A 25,388-nucleotide genomic window follows, 5' to 3' on the forward strand; every position below is an offset into this window, starting at 1 on the left:
ATACAAAGTTCTATCTTGCTAGCTGATAGCTCTAGAGTCTTCATTGTTGATTTTAAAGTAGCAAAATGGTATGATTCCTACAGCCACAAGCAAATTCTACTATCAACCTGAGAGTAAGAAGTGAACACTTCTCTAATCAAACCTCAGATGAGATTTGGCCCAGCCTGATTGCAGACTTGTGAGTACATTTGTAGACTGGGCTAAGTTGTGCTCAGTCTCCTGACTCATTGAAGTATATTTGTTAAACAGCATGTAACACTAATAAACACGGATTATTTACAAGTTTGTCATTTCCTTTCTAAGTGTGGAGAATTTCCTCTTATCTTTCTGTTGATTCCTAGTTTAATTCCATTTTGATATAAGAACATATTTATATTATGTGAATTATTTTACTTTTTTGAAGACTTGTGTTATGACCCAGGATATTGTCTGACTTGGTGAATGTTTCATTTAAAGTTGAAAGTCTGTGTATTCTGCTTTTATTTGGTGGAGTGTTCTACATAGATCTGGTTTATTAGTAGAGTTTTTTAGTTCTGTAAAGTTCTTACTGAGTTTCTATCTACTAGTTCTATCAATTACTGATAGAGAATTGTTGAAAGCTTCAAATACACGTGTAGATTTGTCATATATCCTTTCAGTCATGTAATTTTTTGCTTATGCATTTTGAAGTTTTATTAGGCACATTTTAGGATTATTATGTCTTCTTGGTGAATTGAACCATTTTTCATTATGCAATCACCCTCTTTACCCCCTGGTAATTTTCTTTTCTCTGAAGTCTCCTTTGCCTGATCAATATTGCCTCCTCATTTTTTTATTAGTACTTAGATGGTATAACTTTTTCAATCCTTTTACTTTTTAATTATGTTGTTAACCTATTTGCAACATAATTAATGTAAGATCCCTTTCAGCTACAAAATTACATGACATATGAATCCTAGTGAATTATAAATGAAGGGATGATGCCAGGGAAAAAGAATGATATGTCTAATATATTTCTGTAAATATATTTCATGACATGAGAGAGACACTACATCTTAGGAAATAATTCCTAGCACAGAAAGGTGAATGGACCTGAGAGCTCTTTCACAAAGTGTGGGTATTTAAATTTGTTTTTTTGGGGAGTGATTGAGGATCATTGTATGGAATACTGTGTGTGGTTTTGATCTTTTCGGGAGTTTTTCTCTGAGGTTAAAAGTCATCCTGAGTTTGGTAAATAGATATAAAAAATATCCTATTGCACCAGTCTAAACAAGCAGGACAACCTTCTGGCTGCAATGAGAAGGTGCAATATTTTATAAGGAACTGTATATTGCCATTTTTTAAAAATAAAATAGTTTATCTTAAAAGGACAGAAAAGTAATTTGAGAGAAAAGTTCGGTTCAAACAGAAAAAAACTACCCAGTAAATTGTCACTGTCTTTTGAAAATTGTTGTGTTAAAGTAATAGCATTTACTAAGTAATCTCTGAATATTGGCAAGGTATCATAATAGCTATCATTAATTTCCAGTCACCTCATTAGCCCTATTAAGTGTGAACATAAAAAAGTATTCCTATTTTAGAGAGCAAAAATGATCCCCAGATGGTGAGAAAACAAAAACAGAAAATCTATATATGTCATTAATAATTTTAGGTAACGGAACAGTTTAGTGGATAATGCCCAGATTAACGAGAAAGTGGCCTCCTGACCAGATTTCCATTCTTAGCTACATATTAAGGTTCAAATGAAAAGCTATTCTATTTATAGCTGTTATTGTGTTCCTACTTGGTAATTATGAAAAATATATATGTCTTTTAAATTAATCTGGCAACCCTCTTTTGGATTGTGTCTAGAGCAAATTTCCACAATGGTTCCTATAGAATGTGTGTACCTTCATTTCTGCTAGGTCTGTTTCCATTTTTCCCTTCCTATCTGGCTTACATATTTCTAACTCAACAGAATAAAACTTCCTGTGTTTAGGTACCATTTTATTTGTTGTGTTTGGTGGGTGTAATTGCTACTTCAATTGGTTAGCCTACCATTCTAATAATAGTAAAAGTATCCAGGCTAATTAACATTGGCTAATTAACTCCCTTTTTTTCTATAAAGTCAACATCACCCTTAGATCCAGTCAGTACCCTTGATAAAGAAGACATTAATAAGGAAAATGGAGCAGAAGATGCATTAACACAAAATGTATTCCTACTTTGGAAAAATGACTCAAAGCACAACTTTATTGACAAGAAACAACTAAAACCATCTGCCTGTTCTTCAAGGAACAGATTGTAAGATCCTCGAGGGCACTGGTCACATAATCTCAATAGCACTGTATACTTGACTAGCAATAAGCATCTAATATTTCGTGATGAAATAGTAAGAATTCTTTTAGTATTCTGTGTTCCAAAAGATGTAAATGTAGAAATAAGGAGAATCATTCTGAGGGGCAGTACTAAAGCTTTAGTTATTGTTGCATGAACACTAAGTAGTGTCCATAGCTTTCTGCGATAACATCAGCATGCATAGGTATAGAACAATTACTGTCTCTGCCAGTTGGGAAGTCTGATTACATTACATTCTGCTTTCACCTACCTTGTCCACTGGTGTAGGTAAACAGAAGGTTTTCAAGTGACTGAATATTGCACATATATTTTATACACTGGAACGGATAGGGAACATTTATAAGGCATGACTTGGGAATCTAAGGCTTAGCTATTCTTGGGACAGATTCTAATTTCTTCAAGTTTTTATTAATAAATAAATATAAACTTAATGATTACAGATAAAATAGTGAAATAAGCATTTTATTTCTGAAGTTCCTAACCAATTTAGTGATATAAATTACTTCTCTTGGCACTATTACCCTCACTAACACCATGGGGGGCACCCTACTTTTATTTATTCTCAAGTACTGCACATTGCTTGAATACAGTCTGATCTGAGGCATAATTTGACAGGAATTAAAGAGTACTTTCAATTAAAGGATTTAAGGGATTTAAAAGGAAAGATAATTGCTTGGTAAAATGATAATGTGACATAATTTAATGGAATCAAAGATGCTACAAGTCTTATTTTGTCACAACCAGCTATCCATATTGTAGAAACCTAATACAGTAGTTTGTAGTGTCCCAAATCTGCATTCTATGGAGTTTTACTGAGTCTTTTGTCAAAGAACATTGTTATTCAATCTTTTATTTCTCTGGTACTGGAGAGTTTCCATTAAGATCCATCATTCTATTTACTTTTCCTTATAGTTCTCAAAAGTCACCATTACATTATAAAATATGACAAAAATTAAATGTGCACCCCCAAACTGAACTTTCAAAAAGATTTATTTTACTCTTGTAAAACAAGTAGAGCGCCACATTCTCCTATCTCACTCAACTTCCCACAGTCAGCACTACACCTAACACTAGGATGGTTGAGGATCATTTTAGTGCATTTCAAAATCTAGTTACAATAGATCATTTGGTGTGGGAAATTCTGCACCCATTTCATGAAAACCAAGAATACTACTACATCAGTTATTTTGAGTTCTGGCTTCTAAAAGCCAGGTATAATGACACCCACTCCAGAAAACTTTAATCACCTGCCTAACAATATCAGTTCTATGATTGCCATGTACTGCTATTAAGGTAACAATGACAACCATTATTTGTCCCTCTGTAATACCAAAGACACAAGCATAGTTCTACACATAGAAAATGTGAATCTATTTTTCTATATTGGAACAGGGGAATACCAGTGCAGGATTCTGATGGGCTTTCTTTTTTTTTTTTTTAACTTTTGATGTTTTATTTATTTTAGTAAATAAAGGATGTTTCTTTATCATTGTCATTCATTTCTTTTCTCACTGATATGCAAATGCAACATAAATTCTTCCACAGTGGCTGTACCATTCTGCATTCCAGCAAAAATGAATAAGTGTTCCTATCTCTTCATATCCTCTCCAACACTTGTGGTTTTCTATTTTGTTAATGGTGGCCAGTCTATTAGATGTGAAATGATATCTCATTGTAGCTTTGATTTTCAGTTCATAATAGCCAGTGATGTTGAACATTTTTTTCATGTGCTTTTTGCCATTCATATTTCTTCTTTAGAAAAATGTCTACTTAGGTCTTTTGCCTGTTTTTTAATTAGGTCACTTTTCCTTTTCTTGCTGACCTGTAGTATATCTTTATATATCATGGATATGAAACCCTTGTTGGATGTGTGATTTCCAAATATTTTCTCCCATTGCGTAGGCTGCCTACTTACCCTCTTCATAAAGTTCTTTGAGGTGCAGAAATGTTTACTTTTGAGGAGGTCCCATTTATCTATTTTTTTCTTTTGTTGCTCATGCTTTGTGTGTAAGGTTTAAGAGACTCCCACCTACGATAAGGTCTTGTAGATGTTTCCCTACATTATCTTCTAGTAGTTTTTTTTGTTTTGTTTTGCTTAGTTTTCTATTTTTTCATTCTAATTTTTTTTAAAGATACTTAGATTATACAAATGTCACATAAAAAATATGGGTGATTCCCATATGCCTTGCTCCCACACCTCCCACATTTTCCCAAATTAACAATATCTTTCATTAGTAAGGTACATTCATTGCAATTGATGAACATGTTTTGGAGCATTACCACTAAGTGTGAATTAAAGTTTACATTATAGTTTACACTCTCTCCCACACAATTTTGTATTATGGCAAGATTTATACTGGCTTGTATCTGTCATTGCAATGTCATTCAGAACAATTCCCAAGTCCCAAAAATGTCCCTGTAATATACCTGTTTTTCTCGCTCCCTGACCTCAGAACCTCCAGTGTCACTGCCTCCACATCAATTATATAAGTTCTTCTATTGCTAGAATCACAATAAGTCTATAGTAGAATACCAATAAGTCTACTTTAGTCCATAGTTCATTCCCCAATCCTTAGGATTTGGGGATGGTGATGTCCACTCCACCTCTAATTGAGAGGGGGTTGTGAACCCATAGGACAGATGGATGGGACTCTCTTGCTTGCAGTTGTAGACTCTTTCAGTTCTTTGGTATGGTAGTTGTCCAACATCACCTCCATGTTAGTTGTCCTGGGTGAGACCAATGAACTGGAGAGTAGGTGTTGCAACTCCATTGAGATTCAGGGCCCAGCTGGCACATGGACAGTCCAAAGATTTAAGTCTCCTGGGTGGCCTTTATCTAGCAGAAAGCAATGCAACCAGGCAGTTAGGGCCTACGGAACTGAATTTTACTTTCTTGACATTGTAATGCATCACAGATGTCATTTACCACTTCATGAGGATTATAACTTGAGCATAATAATGTCCTAAAATTAATGGAACTGAAATTCACTGTTTGGGAAACTGATAATTCAATACTGGAATGATTTTTCAAATTAACTGAACTGTCTACCATCTCTGATTTGCTCCAGTGGTGAGATGGATGAAAATGACAGACCTGGAAAACACTTGCTCCTTGAAGTCAGATTATATGACTATTAAATCATTTGTCTACCATGACCTCAGGAAGACTTGGGAGACTAATGTCCCACAAAGAGCAAAGGCTATTAATAATAAATAATTGTATTTTAATGTGTGCCAGGAGTGAAAGGACAGAGAAGCAACTCTTACGAAGAAATGAACAGCTGACTTTTCATTTTCTCAGTATATCTCATGTATGAACTGACCACCATTTAAAAGAACAATGTCTTGTTATTTTCTCTCCACTTCTTTTCCTGTTTTTCTTCATAGTGTTTACTGTTCTCTTTTATGTCACAGTACCTAGACTAATTCATGCATAGATTTAGAGCTCTATTCATATTTATTGAATGAATAAATTAATGAATGAACAGAGACAAGTTTTTAAACTCGTTTCACTACCACCAATTAATTTGTGTTCAAATTAGATTTAATAGGATATCATGAAAATATAATTAAAAAGAAAGTCAGCCAAGGAAAAAGTCTCCATTTCACATCTTTGCTATTGGCTTTTGAAATTATTTATGACCTGTTTTATTCCACTTGTACAGTTAACTAAGCATTTACCTCATCACAACTTAAGTACACTTAAAGTTTAGAAGTCCTTCTGTTTGATGGGCACCATCAGGATAATATACTGATACTGCCATAGTCTACTATTTACACCAGAAAGGAGCCTCATGTTCTGTAGATTCATATTAGAAGGAAGTGAAGGGAATTAATTCCTAGTGTACCCAAAGGACTCGCAAAATCTCCAAGTGTAACACTGAACATTTCCATTTAATCACTGAATCACTGAGTACTAGCTGTCCTATTCAAGTTGCATAAATATTATTACTCTCCTTTCCATTCAAGAAATTGCTTTAAAGTAGCAATTTAGAAGAGAGGTAACAATTTTATACTAGCCCAATGGGATATATTTTAGTTAAAGAAATGAGGGACAATGTCAAAAGCAGTTTCTTAATACTGAGATTAGAATTTCAGTGTAAATTTATTTTTCTTTCCATACCAATAAAAGTAGTTTAGAAGCACTTTAAATATATTATCTTATTTGCTTGTTTTTCATCTCAAGTTTAACTCTATTCTTCCCAATTGTTAATTTTTTTATTCAATATAGTTTAGGATGATTTAGGTTATGTGCCTATTGTGTTTAATATTTCTAAGTCTCTTTGAGTACATCGTATTATTAAATTTCATTTCAACTTAATAATCATACCCTCCATTATGTTTATTATTCCTATTTAGCAAAGTTAAGAACATGCCTTTTTTTAAATGTATGCATGCTGAAGTCTTCATTTGCAAACTATTTTTCATTCATCCATCTTCCAAATGCTCATCAACCATTTGCAATCAATATTCACCAATGATGTTGCTATGAGCCTGCTACTCAGTGAGGTGCTAAAGAACATAGAAAAAGTAAATCAGTATCCCTGCCTCTAGTAGCTCATTTAGAACAATGTGCTAAAATCAAAATATAAGCATAATGCCAGTGGAGTCCTGTGAGGATGCAGAAACTAGCTCTGGAAAAAGAGAGAGGAAAGAATCTACAGTGATAATTCTATATCAGAGTGGAAATTAAAGAATGGGTGTAAGTTTTTCAACTATAGAACTTCAGATAATGCAATAAGCAAAAGAAAATCATTCCATCAAGGAAACTGCATGTGAAAACACAAAGTTATTTGAGCTGGATTATTTTCCCATTTTTTTAGTTTTGATACACTCTTTAACTTTTCCACTCTTTTCTCTGTACCCTTCCCACCAGGCAGACAACCTTTGTGGACTGCATCAGTAGGGCCACCTGCTTTTTGGCTTCTTGGCTTTGCCTAAGGGGAAACACCAGCAGGAGATGAAAAAGCAGGAGAGTGAATTCGGATATGTCCCCTACTCCTTTCCTTGCAAAATTGCTGTAGAACAGCTAAGTCCTCAACTGAGTCAACATTTCTTGCAGTATTCATCACCGAAGGTTTTATCTCCTCTTTTTCTGCAAAATAGGGATAATGATATATCCCATTTAGTGTGTTATTTTTATCTTAAATATATATAATTCATGAATAAAGTACCTGCACATGAATAAAGTACCTGCACATGGTTAGCAATCAATAAATGTTGCTATCATTCTTCTTCACCAATATAAGTATGAGAAGTTTAGGTTTTAAAGAGTCCTTGATTCCAAACATGTACATTTTATTTACTTTATATAGTTCACTTTATTTTTCTAAACCGAGGGACTGCTTTTCTAGTTATCTTTTCATATCACCAATTCACATTTACCTATTAGCTATCATATATAATGAATTAAGAATGTTTTACATAAGTTGTGACTAAAGTTAATATTAAGAATGATATATAACAAGATCAAACATATCTACCAAAGACCTAATTCTGACTAATAGATACAAAGGCTGAGAGCAATAAACAAATTGATGAATTATGCCTGTTTTGAAATGTATTCTTAAAGTCAAAATGTTTTTGGCTTAAGTAACTCATTCTTTGATGAAAGTATTGCCTTGAAAGTTTGGCAAAATTCAAAATATATCTGAGAATATAATCAATGGTGAAAATAAAATAATGTGTTTTATTAATGACTACAAAACAAAACTTTTGTGTATATTATTTTCTGCTCTGAAGAGTAGTGAGTAAAGTTTGACTTTCATTAGTATGTTCAGATATTTCCCAACTTTCCAAAGTGTTACACTCTAAGAGAGATATGTTTTTTTAGAGGCTCAAGTATATTTTCACATAACAACTGTGTTATACGTGATTGCATAGATAGGCATCATGATGATTTTGGTAGGTAATAGGAAGGCATAACTTAAATCAAACTTGACTTATTCGTCCTTAACTGAGTTTTGAACTTGCCTCTTGCTCCTTTTAAATGAATATGATGATGATATCTTTCACAGGGTTTCCTATACTTGTTAATAATGTATTATTTATATCATTTCTCTAGCATTTTCTTTTAAGAACTTAAACATAAGTAAGAAAAAAGGTGAGAACTAGTATTTTTAAGCACTTATTACATGCCTTCCTAAATCAGTTTAGCAGACATTTTGAATTCTAATGATTTGGTGCTATGCTAAGCACAGCATCAAATAATCAAAATCTTCCACTTATATATATTTTTTAAAGATTTATTTTTTATTTATTTCTCCTCCCTTTCCCTCCCCCCCCCCCCCCCGTCAGTTATCTGTTCTCTGTGTCCATTCACTGTGTTTTTCTGTGTCCACTTGTATTCTTGTCAGCGGCACCCAGAATCTGTGTCTCATTTTGTTGTGTCATCTTGAGGCATCAGCTCTCCATGTGTGCGGCTCCATTCCTGGGCAGGCTGCACTTTCTTTCGCACTGGGCGGCTCTCCTTACGGGGCGCACTCCTTGCGCGTGGGGCTCCCCTACGCAGGGACACCCCTGCGTGACAGGGCACTCCTTGCGCGCATCAGCACTGCGCATGGGCCAGCTGCACATGGGTCAAGGAGGCCCGGGGTTTGAACCGCGGACCTCCCATGTGGCACTTACTTATATTGATCCTTACTTGACCCCTAAAACGTGGGTGCTTTTATTTCTATTTTTAAAATAACTAAGCTGAATTTCAAAAAAGTTAAATAAGTGACAGAATAGGAACCAGATCTTCCCAATTGCTGGGTCAATGCCACTTTCATCATTTCTGCTGCCTCTACACAAGCAAAATCCTTACTGTCTTGTTTACCCAGCCCAGCCACTGAAACTCCTTTGAATCTCAATTTCAAATCCTTTAACAAGAGAGCTACTTTACAAAATGGTTTTGTTTGTTTGTTTTTATAGGTATATGGCCATTATTGATCCCTTGAAACCCAGACTGTCTGCCACAGCCACCAAACTTGTCATTGGAAGTATTTGGATCCTAGCATTTCTACTTGCTTTCCCTCAGTGTCTTTACTCCAAAACCAAAGTCATGCCGGGTCGTACTCTTTGTTACGTGCAATGGCCGGAAGGTCCCAAACAACATTTCATGTAAGTTAATTTTCTATTATGTTTCTCAATACCATTTATCAAACATTTAGGAAACTGTAGGTTAGAAACAACAATTATGTAAAGAAGACATAGACACTCCCCTCAGGGGCTTGTGCATTGCTTGGGAAAAGAGATACTAAAAAATATTATAATCAGCATTATATGGCCTATATAAAGTTGTATAAGTTAACAGATGTTTCTGGTTAGAAAACATGATGATTTTTATATGTGGTGGCTCCTGGAGAGCTTCCTGTAGAAGATGACGTCTTATTCAAGTTTTAAACAATGAGCATATCCTTGAACTAGGTATTTCCAAGAGCACTGGAATTGAAAGCAGTGCACAAAGGAAAGCAGATTGTTATTGATTGAGAAACAAGTGAGAAAGGAGGAAATGAAGTCCAAAGATGTTAATTGTTCTTTTAAGGATCCTGGGTGGGAAAGAAAGGGGAGTCCTGGAAATTTCTTTAATTAGTTTTGGCTTGATTTCCTTTTTGTTTGTTTTAGCAATAAAGAAACCTGAACCCTAAGTTTGAAAAGAAATAATACTATACAATAGAACATGGTATCTCACAGTGTGGACCACCTTAAGAAAAGTAAAAGTATTCATTTTATACTTTTTTCTGATCACTGAAATTTTATTTGAATAAAATGCTTATTTTCCTACCCTAGTAGCCTATTTAATGATGTAGATATAATGTTTCTCTTTTAAAGGAGCTATTTTATCTACCTCTACTCTAGGCAGAATTCAAATTTTAAAAAGTGTTAGGAAGCATTTATTCAAGGAAAAGCAAGCAGCAGTTATTAAACTGAATACTATATACTATCCATTATATTAATAAATCAATTTGCATAGTATTATTTTCCTTAGTATTAAATTATTTCCTCACCGAATTAGTTCTCCATTGACTTTAAATCAAAAACTAGTGAAAGCTTCCAGGAACTGGAAGCAAGGAAGTTTAAGAATTCCTTTATTTTAAAAAAAAACTCAATTATAAAGAAGGACTTACATCAAACTCCTTAATTGCTTTAAAACCTTCCTATGACAATAGAAGCCACACAAATATTTGTAAAATTTCTGTTTGGGTTGTTATCTTATGGGTGCCCTTTTATTCCTCCTAATTGCATCCTTATAATTTTGATTGAACATATGAAATCCCAGAATTTTATTTAACAGTATGTAGTTTCATGTCTTTGATATAATATATACTATGTCTGAATGTTATTTACCAAAATAACAAAAGAATCAGATGCACCATGATATTGGAAATATGCCTTTACTTGATTTTTTATCACAGTCCAATAACTTGTGGAATCATTATGGATCCATGAAAAAATATATGAGTCAGTTAGCTTTTTCTGTCCCACCCCTTTCCCTCTGATGATAAATTCAAACAGTTTAGCTCAACAATTACCAAGCACAGGAAAGATACGCATTCTGGGTCTCTAGGCAAGGGAATGTGTGCAATTTAAATGAGTACTTTTGCTCAGCTATTGTTCCCATATGTTAAGCAAAGGTTGACAAAGATCAAGTAGCACCATTTGGAATATGACTGTAGGTGACAGAAGCATGATCGTTTTGATGGATTTGTAAAATGATAACATAGAGATAATATGGAAATAATCATAAGGTATTTTAAATTAGGATTTAAAAGTTAACGGAATCAAATTCTCAAACATGTCATCCCAATATGCTCTTCAGACATATCTTTTTTTATTTCTTGCAGCTACCATATTATTGTCATTATACTGGTGTACTGTTTCCCCCTGCTCATCATGGGTATTACGTACACCATCGTTGGGATTACTCTCTGGGGAGGAGAGATCCCAGGAGATACCTGTGACAAGTATCATGAGCAGCTAAAGGCTAAAAGAAAGGTACTGTTCCCTGTAATTTAACAAGCATTTGTGTAAGTTGTGGCACACCAGTATGAAAACACCTACTTACAACATTTTAATATCCTGTACTTTGATGTTTCGCTTCTACTTTACTTTTTTCTTTTTATCTTTTTTCCTTTTTAAAATTTTGGCCCTCCCTTCCTTCCACTTTTCCTTCCTTCTGTCTTCCATAAGCCATTGCCTACATCCATTATCTGTGATAGAACAGACACTTCCTTACAGAATGACTTTTTATCACTTTTTGCAGAGCATTCTCAATTATTCTACCTGAAACTGCTGAAATTACCCTTTAAGTGGGGTCTAGGTAGATTGTATTTCTAACAGCTCCGTCTGTATCTGTCCTTTATTGAACACAATTAAAGGCACTCCCTCTGCCTCTTTTGTTCTCTATAAACTGCCCACAACTTGATTTACCCTTGGAATGGTGATATCTTTTCTAGTATGGACTGTAATTTCCTATTAACTCTTTCTCCCTCTCCCTTCCCTACCTCACCACTACCTCTTCCTTATCTAGTTTCTGTACAGCATCGTGCATATCTGTGTATCAGAATAATAATATCACGAATATTATGCAACAATTTATTAAGTGACATGCAGCAAGCCTATTTCTAACCCATTCACATTAACCAAAAAAAAAAAAAACCACTAAAAATTAATCTATCATTTTGCTAGGATGAATTTTTTTATTGCGATTATTTTCTATCATCATATAACTCAGTGAGTGAGATTTTACATAAATTCATTGAGGTGAAAGGGTAAAGTCATCTGTTCCACCCACCTGTCTCCAGCTGATGTGTACCTAATGAACATGAGGTTTTCCAAGGATGAAAACATCATAGCGAATAGGCCAATTATTGTTTATTCCATATATGATTCATTTGCCTATGTAGAACTAGTACCTACCACATGGACACTTTCCTTAAAATACACTCAACAATCTTAAAAATACTTAACTACAATCAGCAATCATAATGAAAACCTAATGTAGAAAATTGATTCTGGTTCAGTACTAATAAGTCTTATTGATTTGTTATTGGCATATAATGGTAGATAAGATTCGTGTCCATTTAACATTTCATCATGATCTCTAGTATTTAAAAAAAGAAAGATAAGCATAATTTGTCCACATCAATTTACTTATTTTAGCTTTTACATTATTTTACTTATCTTTTAGAAAATGAATCTTAAAACTGATGTGAACAAACAATAAAATTATACCTTTAGCATATTTTTAAAAAGGAACCTTAAAATTAACTAGGAGAACTTCAATAACATGGTCATCTCCTATGAGCAGTTTGACTCTCTCTAATTTCCATGCTCATTTTTAACATCTTGTTTATATTGCAAGATACTCTTTTTTGGATGTTTTGTTTTAACTGTGTTTTTGGCATCATTATGTTAAATAACTGGCTTGATGTCCATGCATTTCTGTCTTTTTATAACCCACTTAGTTTCTTGCATTTATATCATTTCCTTCTTATTCAGCCATCTTTTTAAAACTTTCCTACTTTTACTTCTAAATAAAATTAAAATAAACCCAGTGATTTTAGAAAATGTCTCTTTTTTCTTCATCTATATGGAAGGTTTTTCCAGGAAGAAATGAGAATTTAATCTGTGTTCCTTTTATTTTTGAGTTTAAAGTCCCGCAGTGAACAATTGCAAGAGGGAATATTTTTGCCTATACCCCTCTCTAACTGGTGATAGAAAGAAATTAGTAATCCCTTTTGATTTAATTACTCTAGAATTTCAAAATAGAAATATCAACTTGAACTGAGAGTGTCACCTTTCTAGAATATTTCAAGAAAGTAAGAGACATTTTAAATATCTAGTCCACATGCCTGTCTCTCAGATTGTGCTCTGGACTGAAATAATGCAAAATGGCATTCATGCCATGGACTTCTCATGAATCACCTTGCCCTTGAATTTCTTTCACATTAACTTATTGGTCTAATCATCAGTATCTAGGCAACAGCAACTATTTTGTCCAAAATTGAAAAGTTCCAACATAGATCTTGTTCTTCTCTTAATTTCTTTTCATCTAAAATTGAAACATTGTTCTGATTTGGTTTGGAATACAGCAATTTCTAGAAATCATGTAATTTTCATGTTTTTATTTGACTAGCTAGATCATAGATATACATTCTACCATCAGTGGGCCAATTATATTCTCTTTTCTAAACACTGTCTTTGAATTTACAGATTGGATTTAAGAGAGAAAATAAGACAGACTGGCTACAATAGGGCAAATTCATCACAACTATAGGAACAAAGAGCTCCATGAACAACTGAGTCAGTATCTTAGTAATAAAAGAGTAGCAGATGTTGATTGAACCCCCAAATACCCATCTATAAGACATAAATAAAAGCTGATGAAATGTCAAGTTACTAAGAGAAGAGCTTTGCAACTATTAAGGATCCTTGCCTCCATTTCACTCTTAAGATCTTTAGGAATAGTGCTCAATTTCAAGCCTTGAAGTGTAAATCCTTTGAAGAGTAGCCAGGAGACTATATTGCATTTTGAGTTATATAGAACTTAACATACCTAAAAGTTAAGGTAATATGAAACTTTCCAATAATTTAGGATTAACCACACCCTTTAGATCTTTATGTATTTACTGCCTAAAATATATATAGTTTCAAAAAAATACCACTGGTTCTAGCCAGTACCAGGTAAAAAAAAAGAGTAAATATTCATCTTGAAAAGTAGGTTAATATCTCTAGAAACATTTCCTCATTAAAATAGAATCCTCCAAGAGGATTGATATTAATAAAATCTAGGAGATAATCTGTATGGATTAGTCCAACATTTGAGCCACCTATATAGAACTGAGTCATCCTAGGGTGAAAAACTGTTTATTAGCGTAATAATAAATTCTTTCTTATATAATGTAATGTAAAGTTTAAAAGCACTTTATATATGTATAAGTCAACCAAAGTTATCCTTAAATTATAGTGAAGTACATAAATGCTTACTAACTATTTTCCATTCAAATATTTTTTTGTTTTGGTTGATGAACCAATGAACACCATTAGAAACTATTTGACTTTTATCTTTCTGAAATTATATATATTTTAACCCAGCATGGTATGACAAAAAAAGAGTATCTAATTAGGTCTTTAAAAGCCTAACTGTCTTAGAGGAACTAAAAGCAAAACTAAACAATGAAAAACACCATAAACCAATGATGTATATGACAATTACCATGAAACCCTTCTAATCCAAACAGAAAAGCTAAAGGGAATTTATAACTGTTCACTCTGCCTAATTTTGGTCACCCCACAGTCTGCAATCAGCAGAGTTCTCTACACATGAGCTTTGCAGTGATTGACAATACCATTTGCTTTCAACTCTTTGGTTAAGTGTTCTCCCTGTTCTCTATAGGTGTCAGTGAATGGAAAGAAGTTGAAAAAAAACTAGAAACGTTTCTGGGATTTTTTTTTTTTTGCTTCACAAATAGTATTTGAGAAGTGAAAGGGTTTATTCCTTTTTAAAAGATAAGCTTTTTAGGAGGTAATATCTATAACATTGGAGTGCTTGTCAATCTTTTGGAAAAATTTCTCTGCGGATTACACATGAATATTTCTCATTCCGCCATTACAGTGGCAGAAAAGATAAGGACCAGGTTCTGTCATCATGGATTTCTGGCTGGAAAATGAAACTTACTATGTAAAATCTATAACATTTGCTGTAATTCTCAATACTCCAGTATTCTCAAACTCAATCCTCAATGCATATGTGTGGGTACTTGAAATTGAGAGCTGTAGCAATTGTCGTAGATTTTATAAAATCACAGTCTATACAGATAGAATAGATTTCATCAAACTCTTTTAGGAGTTTCAAGGAGTGTTTGCTGTATAAAACTTAGATCCATCTGAAATTTATTATGTAAGTTGTGGGATCAGGCTCCAATTTTACTTTATCTTGATGATTTCCTGTTGTTCCCATCACCATATATTGAACAGTCCTTCTTTTCCAAACTAATTTAAAGTATTACATTGATCATGTCTATATTCCCAAATGTGTTTGAGACTGTCAGTGTTTTCTATTCTGTTCCTCTGACCTACCTGTTTACACATGCATTACAACCACACTGGTTAAATTAATGAAACTTTATAATATTTTAAAATATCTAGTATAGAAACCCTCTACCTCATTTAATCTTTCTTTTTCCATAATTTCTTAGGTATCATTGCTTGTTTACTTTTATATATAAATATATAATCATCTTATCTAGTTAAAAGTAAGATTGTGTTGTATGTATTTTAACTGAATTGTGTCCCATACATTCTTGTTTTTGTTGAGTTTCTTGAGCCGTAAATAAAGGTTTCTTTTGCAAGGAGGGAGGCACTTTGACTTTCTGGCATTTGGATCTCCTATCTAACACAAATGCAAGCATGTATCTTTGCAGTCTTATATCTTGGGACAGAGATGAACTGTGGAGTCAGACAGCCTAGCTTGATTTCTGGATTGTTAGTAACTGGCTCCTTGCCTCTAGTTTGCTCAGCCTCCGTTTCCTTATTTATGAAGTCCTGAAAGAATATTTCTTTTCTTGCAGTATTTTGGTGAGGGTTAATCAAGATAACGTATGTGTCAAAGTGTCTGGTACCTAATAGATGCTTATAAATATATGATGCCAGTCTTCCCTTACTTTGGCCTACTTGAGAGAAAAAAATAAACCTAATTATGATCACCAATAAAAAGAACAATGCTCACGATAATGCTATAAAAGCAACTAGCATTTATTGGTGATTTTTATATGTCAAATGCTTGACCTGGATGCTTTAAATAATGAGAAAATTCAATCCTGAGAACCACATGAAGGAAACTTTATTGTTATTTCCATTTTACAGATGAATAAACAATTTTTAGATGAATTAAGTAACCTCGCTGGTCTATTCAAAGATAGAGTCAAGATTTGAACCCAGAAAGGCTAGCCTTTTTTTCCCTTTATTAAAGTCTTTTTTTTTTTTTTTAAGTTTTATTATATTTTGAAAGAAAGTCTGATTTTAGAGAATGTGTTCTTAACCTTTATAATTTCTGTACTAGGTTCAAGGGGAAAACAATAAATCAGATAACATCATTCTTTACATCTTTTCTGTGTGTTTAATTACCAGTAGTGCATTTGAATTGTTCCATTGTATTATTTACTGCTACATTAATAATACAATGTATTATTACATTAAAGGATTTTTTTTAAGAAAGAAAATTATGTAACCATCTAGGGTATTTATTATTCAATTAAGATTATGTTACACCAGGTATTGCCTTGTATGGGAGCATTCTTACTTGCTAATGAATAAAATATTTAGACTGTAGAAAGCAAAGCCAAATATAAGAGTTCAGAGATCTGGCATGAGTTCTTGGCTTAATGTAACTTAACATCAATAGCAAAAGCAGTCATATCTTCTGCTTTGTATGTGAGATAACCGCCACACAATCCTCACTAACTGTAATTGAAGTTGTACAACTGATTTCTCTCTTGCACAGTAATTCTATAAATCTCTCCCTAAGTGCCAATGTATCTTACCTTTATCACACTTTTCATTTATATAAGATCCAGAGATAAATTTTAAACAAAAAAAATCTATCTGATTTGTCTTGAATTTGAAAGTGTTCATCAAAGCAGAAAATGTAAAACTAAGCTGAAAGTTTAATATGAAAAAAGGCATGGCTTTATGAGTTTAAATAGAAGAGACTAGATAAATATAAGATATATATATAGATTTCTTTGTATAAGCATCTGTTTAAAAAGTCTTGTGTCAAATCAAGTTATTATGACATGCATGCATTAATATATGCAACAAGTTGTTTATACTTTAACAAAACTGAAAATATTTTGCCATGGTATAAATCACTACTTTTGCATTTGTAAATTATTAATTTGTTCAGTAATATTAATACTTTCAAGTTTAACCTAACCCCGTGACATCAGTTTATTAATATTTTAAAATAATATATTATTTTAAAGTTATTATTAAAAGTTGTTTTCAAATACATATGGCATGAAAGAAAATTAATTTACTATGTCTCATTATAAAATATTGTTGAGTGCTTGCATTGGGTCAGGTAGTATACTTAGTATCTTACACATATTACCTTATTTATACCTCCCAATGATCAGTGTAAAGCAGGTCAAACAAGAGTAGTCTGAACACAGAATCCTTGCTCTTCCTAATACATGCTGTACCTAAGAATTAATCATGATTCTGAAATCTAACAGAATTTACTTATGTTTCCTGCACGTATATGGAGTTCATGGAGGTAAACATTGCTAAATGGTTTCCAGGTAAGAAGATATTTTTGTCTTAAATGAGGGTAGTTTGTGTGTAAGACTATATTTTGTTGGTGTTGCAGATCAAAAACCATTGACACTTCAAATTTATTGCAATATTGACATTACCACTGCAGCAGATTTACATTATTTCATCTCCGAAATAAAATGTAAAAGACAATAAAATAATTCTAGTTGGAGGTTCCAGAGCTAGGGTTATGCCAGGCTGTTGAGTAAATGCTTCATTCACTCCCCCTAGTGGTCAGCCATAAACTGACTCTACAGAGGTCATTTTTCATCCGGAAATTATTTCTGATCACTGGATGCCTGAACAATACTATAAACCAGGCTTGAAAATTAGAGGCCCAAAGGCCAAATTGGTCTACAAATTTGTTTTGTTGTTGTTGTCTATTTGTTTTTAGTTTACATAAGGTTTTAAAGTATGAAAATAAACATACTTTTAGCTAATGCTGGCAGTCTCCAAGTTAACTCCAGGTCCACCTTGCTATCTCACACGTCCCTAAAGACATCTGATTTGTAACCCTAAAAATAATACAAACCCCATACAGAGAACTACAGCACAATCATCCCAGATACCCAGGTCCATCAGTTTTAACATTTTACAACATTTGCTTTTCATATTCTTTCTTTCTCTTTGTCTCTCTTTCTGTGTGTGTGTGTGTCCATTCATCTCTCTGTCTTTCATCTATCCATCCTTTATATATGTGTCTCCCTGTCTCTATCTATCTGTCTATATTCTGGATATTTGAGAGTAGGCTACACACATCATACTCCTTGAATACTTAATATTTCCATGTATATATATTTCCTAATATTTCAATGTTTTCATATGTCTCCATAATGTCCTTTTGGGGGTTTCTACCAGTATTACAGATGACTTTTATTTTCTTCTATTCTTTTGTTTACCTTTCCAATTTTTTATAAATTTTCACAAATTTCTATGTATTGTCTTTGAATTCTTTTGTAATCAGAATTGAACTGAATCGAATTGAATTCCTATATTAATTTTTATATAGGAATGATTGTCTTTCTTTTTATTCAAGCAGTTGTGGGTTTATAGAAAAATCATACACCAAATACAGGGTTCCATACATCACCCTATTATTAACACCTTGCATTGGTGTGGAACATTTGTTACAATTGATTAAAGCACATTTTTATAACTATACTATTAATTCTAGTCCATGGTTTAACTTAGGGTTCACTGTTTGTGTTGTACAGTTCCATGGATTTTTTAAAGTTTTATTCTATTAGTGTGTATGCAACCTAAAATTTCCCCTTTTAACCACATTCAAATATGTAATTCAGTGCTGTTAATTACAGTCACAATGTTGTGCTACCATCACTACCAGTGATTACCAAAACTTTTCCATTGTCCCAGTTAAAAACTCTGAACATTTTAAGCTTTAACTCCCTATTCCCTACCCCCACCATGTCCCTTGGTAACCTATGTTCTGGATTCTGACTCTATGAGATTGTTCATTCTAATTATTTCATATCAGTGAGTTCAAATAAATAAGTTAAAATAACTAAGATTTATAATAACACTGTTTCCATGGAATGATTATTTTCCAGTTCCAGCTGTCAACTGAAAAATTAATTCTTAGAAAACAGGTTAGGAGTAAACAGGGACTGCATGTACTTATGCAGTGAGGGGGCATCCATTTTAGATATATACTAAGGCACACCAATGAAAAACTGTTTTTTGATTGTTAGCAATGATAAATCACCTAAATACACAGTATTTTTTGGTTTTCAGTTCAAATGAGTTTGTTGTTTTTTAACATTTTAAAGTTCCTTTTAATACCAGCTAAGGAAAAACAATGCACAAACCCCTTAACAAATTCTCCTTAGTCAATACAACACCCTGAAGCATACTAGTAATAATGGATTTGCTGAAACTAAAACGATTCCACAATAATTACATTGCCAAACCTCCGCAGACAGATACAAATAAAATTGTTTCTTATTCTTTGGAGAAAATCTGGATTTAAAAAAAAAAAGAATAAAATAATGTGTATAGTGTGAGCCCAAAGGAGATAGAGCAAGAGAGTGTTAGGGAGGAGAGTGATATAATGATGCAAAACAGAAGAGCTAAAAGGTTTTATAATATAGTGGAAGGAGCACTGAGACTTAGAGCAGCTGAGTTCTAGAACTGGTAGTATAATTTTGGTCAAACCACCACTTTTCTCTGGGCTCACCATCTTAATTGTGAAATGAAATAGATTGAACTAGAGATCTCTAAGATCCCTTCCAACTATAAATATCCACGACAGAGTCATCAAATATTTACTCAATATCTAAAGTGTTCCAGGCATTGCACAAGTGATTTCATTTAAACCTTAGGAAAAATCCTATAAATGGGATATATTTCATGTTAGAAATATTAGTAGGTGAAGCTCATAGAGAATTTACTAATGGACTCTGTGCATTTGATTTTGGTAAAAGCCAAGTTTTCCCTCAGATCTTTGGCTCCACACAAGTAGCCAAAGTCACCCACATTATGTTAGGTGCAGAGAGGTGCGGCGGCTTGCTCAGTTGGTAGAGGTGGGGTCTGGCTGCGGACGAGGGGTCGGTCCCGCTTGGGACGAGGGGTCGGTCCGGCAGCAGACGAGGGATCGGTCTCACAAGGGGTTGCGCGGTTCGGCTGACGGGGTCGCCCGGCGAAGCCAGCGATGAAGGGGTTGCCCGGAGAAGCCGGCAACGAAGGGGTCGCCCGGAGAAGCAGGCGACGAACTGGGGACAAGGGAGGCCAGGCCCTTGTTGGGGCCTCTCAGGACTGGAGGGCGCACGGCAGAAGAACTACCGCGGAGACAAGGTAAACACGCAAGTCCACTTTATTGAGGGAGAGGCAACAGTTTTATAGGGGCTGGGGAAAGCTGATTGGTCGAAGCCACGCCCTGTTCTGATTGATTGCCGGAGAAAGGTCAGTGGGCGGTACTGGACGGGGGAGGGGTGGTGGTTAGGGATTGGCTGTCGCTGTTGCTGGGGGAAGGGACAGGGTTTAGGGATTGGTGGCTGCTGTTGCTGGGGTGGAGGGCAGACTTGAGTTTCCCGCCCACGCCTGGCTGTTGCTGCTGTCGGGGGAAGGGAAGAGGGCAGACTGGATTTTTCCACCCACGCCTGGCTGTTGCTGTCAGGGGAGGGGAAAAGGGCAGACTGGAATTTTCCGCCCTGTGCCTGCGCAAGGAGAAAGAAGAAGAAGGGTGCCGCCCCACAGGCATCGTGTGGCGCCATCCGGGAGGAGGGGCGGCTGCGGAAGCATGGCTGCCGAGAAGGGGAGACCCGAGGGCACTCTGCGCCCATGCCGAGCTCCCTTCAGGGGTGGCGGTGAGTCCGACCAGCCACCCTATTATGGGGGCAGCGGCTTGGCCTGCCGCGGCTGCTCCCCCGCCAGGCCAGCAAACCACACTTCAGCCCGAGGGGTGACCGCAGAGAGGCTTAGAATAGTTCATGTTTAGACTGTGGGTTGTCTGCAAGTGATGTATTGGGCAGGTAGGGAAGGAACAGCTTGGCATGGAACCACCTCCACTCAAAGATGAACATTAGTCTTCTGCCAAATTGAAAGACCCCAGTAACTACACTTCTTTTGGCCCAGTCTCAGCCACCCCTCCACTCCTTTCTTCTTCTGCTCCTAGTCCTAATCTTATCTAGTTGGGAAAAAGAAAATATAAATGTTTTTATTTTTACTGCAGCAAGTGCTTCACTAGAGTAATAATGTGAAAGAAAACTAGAAAGGGGGAAATCGTAGGAAACAATGATATATGAAGTATCAGTTCATACTTATAGTGTAATGTCATGCTTTTTTATAGTTTAATTCTTTCTCTATTATATATATAAGCATCCATATATATGGGTGGGTGTATGTATATATGGTGATGCACAATATATGTTTGTATTTGCAGCAGCATTGCACCAGATGGGGAGGCTGAGCAATAATTGAGTATGAACTGTCTCAGAATCTATGATGAAAAAAGTTTCAACTCTATAGACATTAATAGCACACTCTATAGTTAATATATATTATTTTATTTGATGCTCACAATATGCTCTGGGAAAAGCAGAAAATATGTTATTATCTTAACAAGAAATAAATAAGAAAGTTGGAGCTGGAAAAGATAAAGGTGAAAGAGAAAGAGATCAAGGTGAGAAACTTTTAACATAATCATCAGAGTTTGGTGACTAATAGATATGAAGACTGAGAGAAAGAAAACAAACAAACAAAAAAATCTACTTAAAGATTCAGTCACTGAGAAACTGAGCACACTATTGATGGAAAACAGGAAGCCTGTGATAAAATCCAGCCATTTTTGTACAGACTTCACTTGAGGAGTATCCAACAAGTGGAAATGGTCGTTATGCAACCTGAGGTATGTTCCAGCCGAGGAAATAAAGCTGTTGAATATGGCACCTGGTATTAATACTATAGAAATAATTCCATACTGCTGTCATCTATGGGCACAGATTCATATTGGCCCATTCTGTATTCTGATTAAAATGTTCATAAGCATATTCTACAGCACCACCTGAATGACATAAAATCATGACTATAGGGACACCACTAAATTCTCTGCCCACTGCTCATGCCCATTCCTCCCAGGGGCCACACTCCCTACTTCCTGGGGCGCAACTGAGGAGCAAGGAAAATCTTTTTGCCAGAATGGCCAGCTTCTATTTATATTTTTTTTCTGCATTTTATTTCTAAGTCAGTAAAAGTAAGATTTTCAGCCAATGCAGAAAATTCCTTAACTATAGTGTTCATCACAGGTTAATAAAATATCACTTGGAAAAAAATGTGTTGACAAACAACTGACATTGCATGCAGCTACATTTGTATCTTTAAAAGTAAGAGAGTTGGTACCACCTGCCTTCTTTCTTCTATTCCAGTTTAATTTTGCATCATAACTATATTACAGTTATTAATAATAGGGTGTAGTCTTTTAGCTTCTGACCCTTTGTCAGCAAGAAATGCATTTTTAGCTGTTTATTCAGCATTCCTGGTAAATTGATTGGTACTGACCCACATCACTACTCTCTTTAGCTTCTATTTTGAAAGACCCCATTTGTTGGATCACAGAAAAGGGAAATCTGTGATCAAGAAAGAAAGCAGGAAGCGGACTTGGCCCAGTGGATAAGGCATCCGTCTACCACATGGGAGGTCCGGGTTCAAACCCTGGGCCTCCTTGACCCATGTGGAGTTGGCCCATGTGCAGTGCAGTGCTGATGCGTGCAAGGAGTGCCGTGCCGCGTAGGGGAGCCCCACGTGCAAGGAGTGCACCCCGTAAGGAGAGCTGCCCAGCGCGAAAGAAAGTGCAGCCTGCCCAGGAATGGTGCCGCACACACAGAGACCTGACACAACAAGATGACACAACAAAAAGAAACACAGATTTCCGTGCGGCTGACAACAACAGAAGTGGACAAAAAGCAGAACATGCAGCAAATGGACACAGAGAACAGACAACTGGGGTGGGGTGGGGGGATGGGAAATAAATAAATAAAATCTTTAAAAAAAAATAAAAAGAAACAAAGCAAACTCAACTAACCTAGAGAGGAATTAAACCCTAAGAAAATGAGCTCAAGAAGCCATCTGGACACTTTCAAATGGACTCAACCTAAGACAGAAATCATATCATTTAAATTCGTAGTAAATAAGCTATCCCATGGACCTCTGTTGCTTTATTCATTTAGAATCAGGTGAACATTGGGATTATAAAATCTAAATATATTTTCCTATACATGCTTCAATATTTCTTCATAGATGTAATTATCTTAATTATAGAGAAAAACTTCCATTGATGGATGTCTAAATGTCTTTTAGTCACATATTATCTCATTTAGTAACCTAATTTATACTTACAAGACATTATTATACTTAGTTAACTGATAATGTAACCAAGACTTACAGGGTTTAGCTTGCTTAAAATTATGTGTCAAATAAATAAAGGAATCTGGTTTGTATCCTGGTATAACAATGAGATTAAAGAAATAACCCACTGCCTTTTTACCTCCTTTTTAATAGTTAAAGTGCATTGTAGATAATGTCAATAAAAGAGGTAAAATAGAAAAATAATTCATAATACCACCATTCTAATACGTTCTTGTCTTTTGTGCAATGTATATTCAATACACAGATTTTAAGAAAACAAATTCTTTTTTATAAACAAAATACCTCCGGTTCTATTGTCCATGTAACTCATATTCCATCTTAGTTCCTTTAATTATCTATGGATAATTGTGGCTGCATTACAGATCATTGTTAGATTTTTTTATTTAATCCTAAAATGACCTTCTACCCTTCTGTATGGAATCTCTTATCTGGAAACAGATTGGTTCATAAGCTTTCATCCAGCTTTCAGTGCAGCTATTAAGCTGAAAAGATTCTTGTCAGAATTTGCTTTATGTTTTCCACATCTTATCTGACAAAGTAAATCCTCACAAACATTACTGTCTCTTCCCTCCCTTAAGACGAGTGTCCATTTCTAAATGTTATCCATGTTCTCTTCTTTTACCTTGCTCACAGTAGTTTTTAATGTAAACTCAAATAATCTTAGTCTATTTGAGTATATTTGAAAATTCCTTTCTGCCAGTAATGACATTATTGTTTAATAACCATTTACAATTCTTCAGTATACAATTAAACCCCATTTACAAATAAGTTCAATTGGCTATTGGAAGAGACTGAAAAATACAGGAGAAACAATAAGGTGTATTAAAATTAGGGTAAATTAAAATGATACTTTGTTGTGTTCCTAAGAGAGGGCATTTTTTCATAAGTAAGTTCTCAGGTCTATGATAGGATACTGAGCAGAGTTCTACTTACTCATCACTGGCTTCTCAGTGCCTAGAACTGTGCTGGATGAATGAGTAAATGGATGGATGGATGGATGGATGGATGAAGAGGTGTGTGAATCACCTTATATATGAAGAAATGTATAGTCATATGGTGTGACTTGTTCAAGGTCAAAATTACTAAGAGGAAAAATCAGTTTTGGAATTTAGAAATTGAGTTCCAGCCTGGTTCTCTGCCCCTGGCCCCAAAACATACAGGACATATTTTAGTCTGAAGCTTCAGGACAAAGTGTATGCCTTCAGGAATATATCTTATCCTCAGGGCTAAAATGAGGTCTGCTTATCTTATTGCTCAATGAATTAAATTGTTGTTTAAAGGTTTCCATATTTCATTAAGTATTTTGTTAAATACAAAGTACTTTTCAGTCCTGACACAAGTATATACAAGTATATATATAATACATGTATATATATTATATATAGATATAGATATAGATATAGATACATATAATATTATGTAGGAATTTCCCTGTTACATGGATTCCTGATACAGTATTCCACTGAACCAAAAATTCTAGTCAGCAAAAAGTTTATACCATACGTATTTTACTCATTATAAAATTAGCCCCGAAATTCCCTAACATTAAATAAGCTATACTAAAAAAACAGAGCCTCCTTTATTTCATAGTAGAGAAAACCACTTCAGTTCTTGACAGGATCATCTTTACCAGCAGCAAATATCAATCACCTGGCCAAATATAATAATTAATAGAGAGTTCCAGTTAACAGAATGTCAGATAACAGAAGATATACTGTTAGGCTCAAGCACTGTAAATCTCCATGACATATTTATTAGCCTAGCAAATATTTCTACAGGACTGCCTTTCCACCCCAGGCCCTCAGCTGATAAATATTTTTCCTAAAAACAAAATTCCTTAAGAAAAAACCAAAAATGAAACAGAGAACTGGATTTTCTTTCCTAGTGTCCCTTTG

At 34.7% G+C, this 25,388-nt stretch overlaps 1 protein-coding gene across 1 annotated transcript in view; it reads left to right on the plus strand.

Moving 5' to 3' along the window:
- The window catches only part of TACR3 (tachykinin receptor 3), a 106,258-nt gene that overhangs the window by 18,389 nt on the left and 62,481 nt on the right, over positions 1 to 25,388 (plus strand). Inside the window, exons 2-3 of the mRNA XM_058294677.2 lie at positions 9,229 to 9,417; positions 11,142 to 11,292. Of these exons, the coding sequence (XP_058150660.1) occupies positions 9,229 to 9,417; positions 11,142 to 11,292 (340 nt within the window). The remainder of the gene's footprint in view (positions 1 to 9,228; positions 9,418 to 11,141; positions 11,293 to 25,388) is intronic.

This window comes from Dasypus novemcinctus, chromosome 1 (genome assembly GCF_030445035.2).
Source record: "Dasypus novemcinctus isolate mDasNov1 chromosome 1, mDasNov1.1.hap2, whole genome shotgun sequence".
Lineage (NCBI taxonomy): Eukaryota > Metazoa > Chordata > Mammalia > Cingulata > Dasypodidae > Dasypus > Dasypus novemcinctus.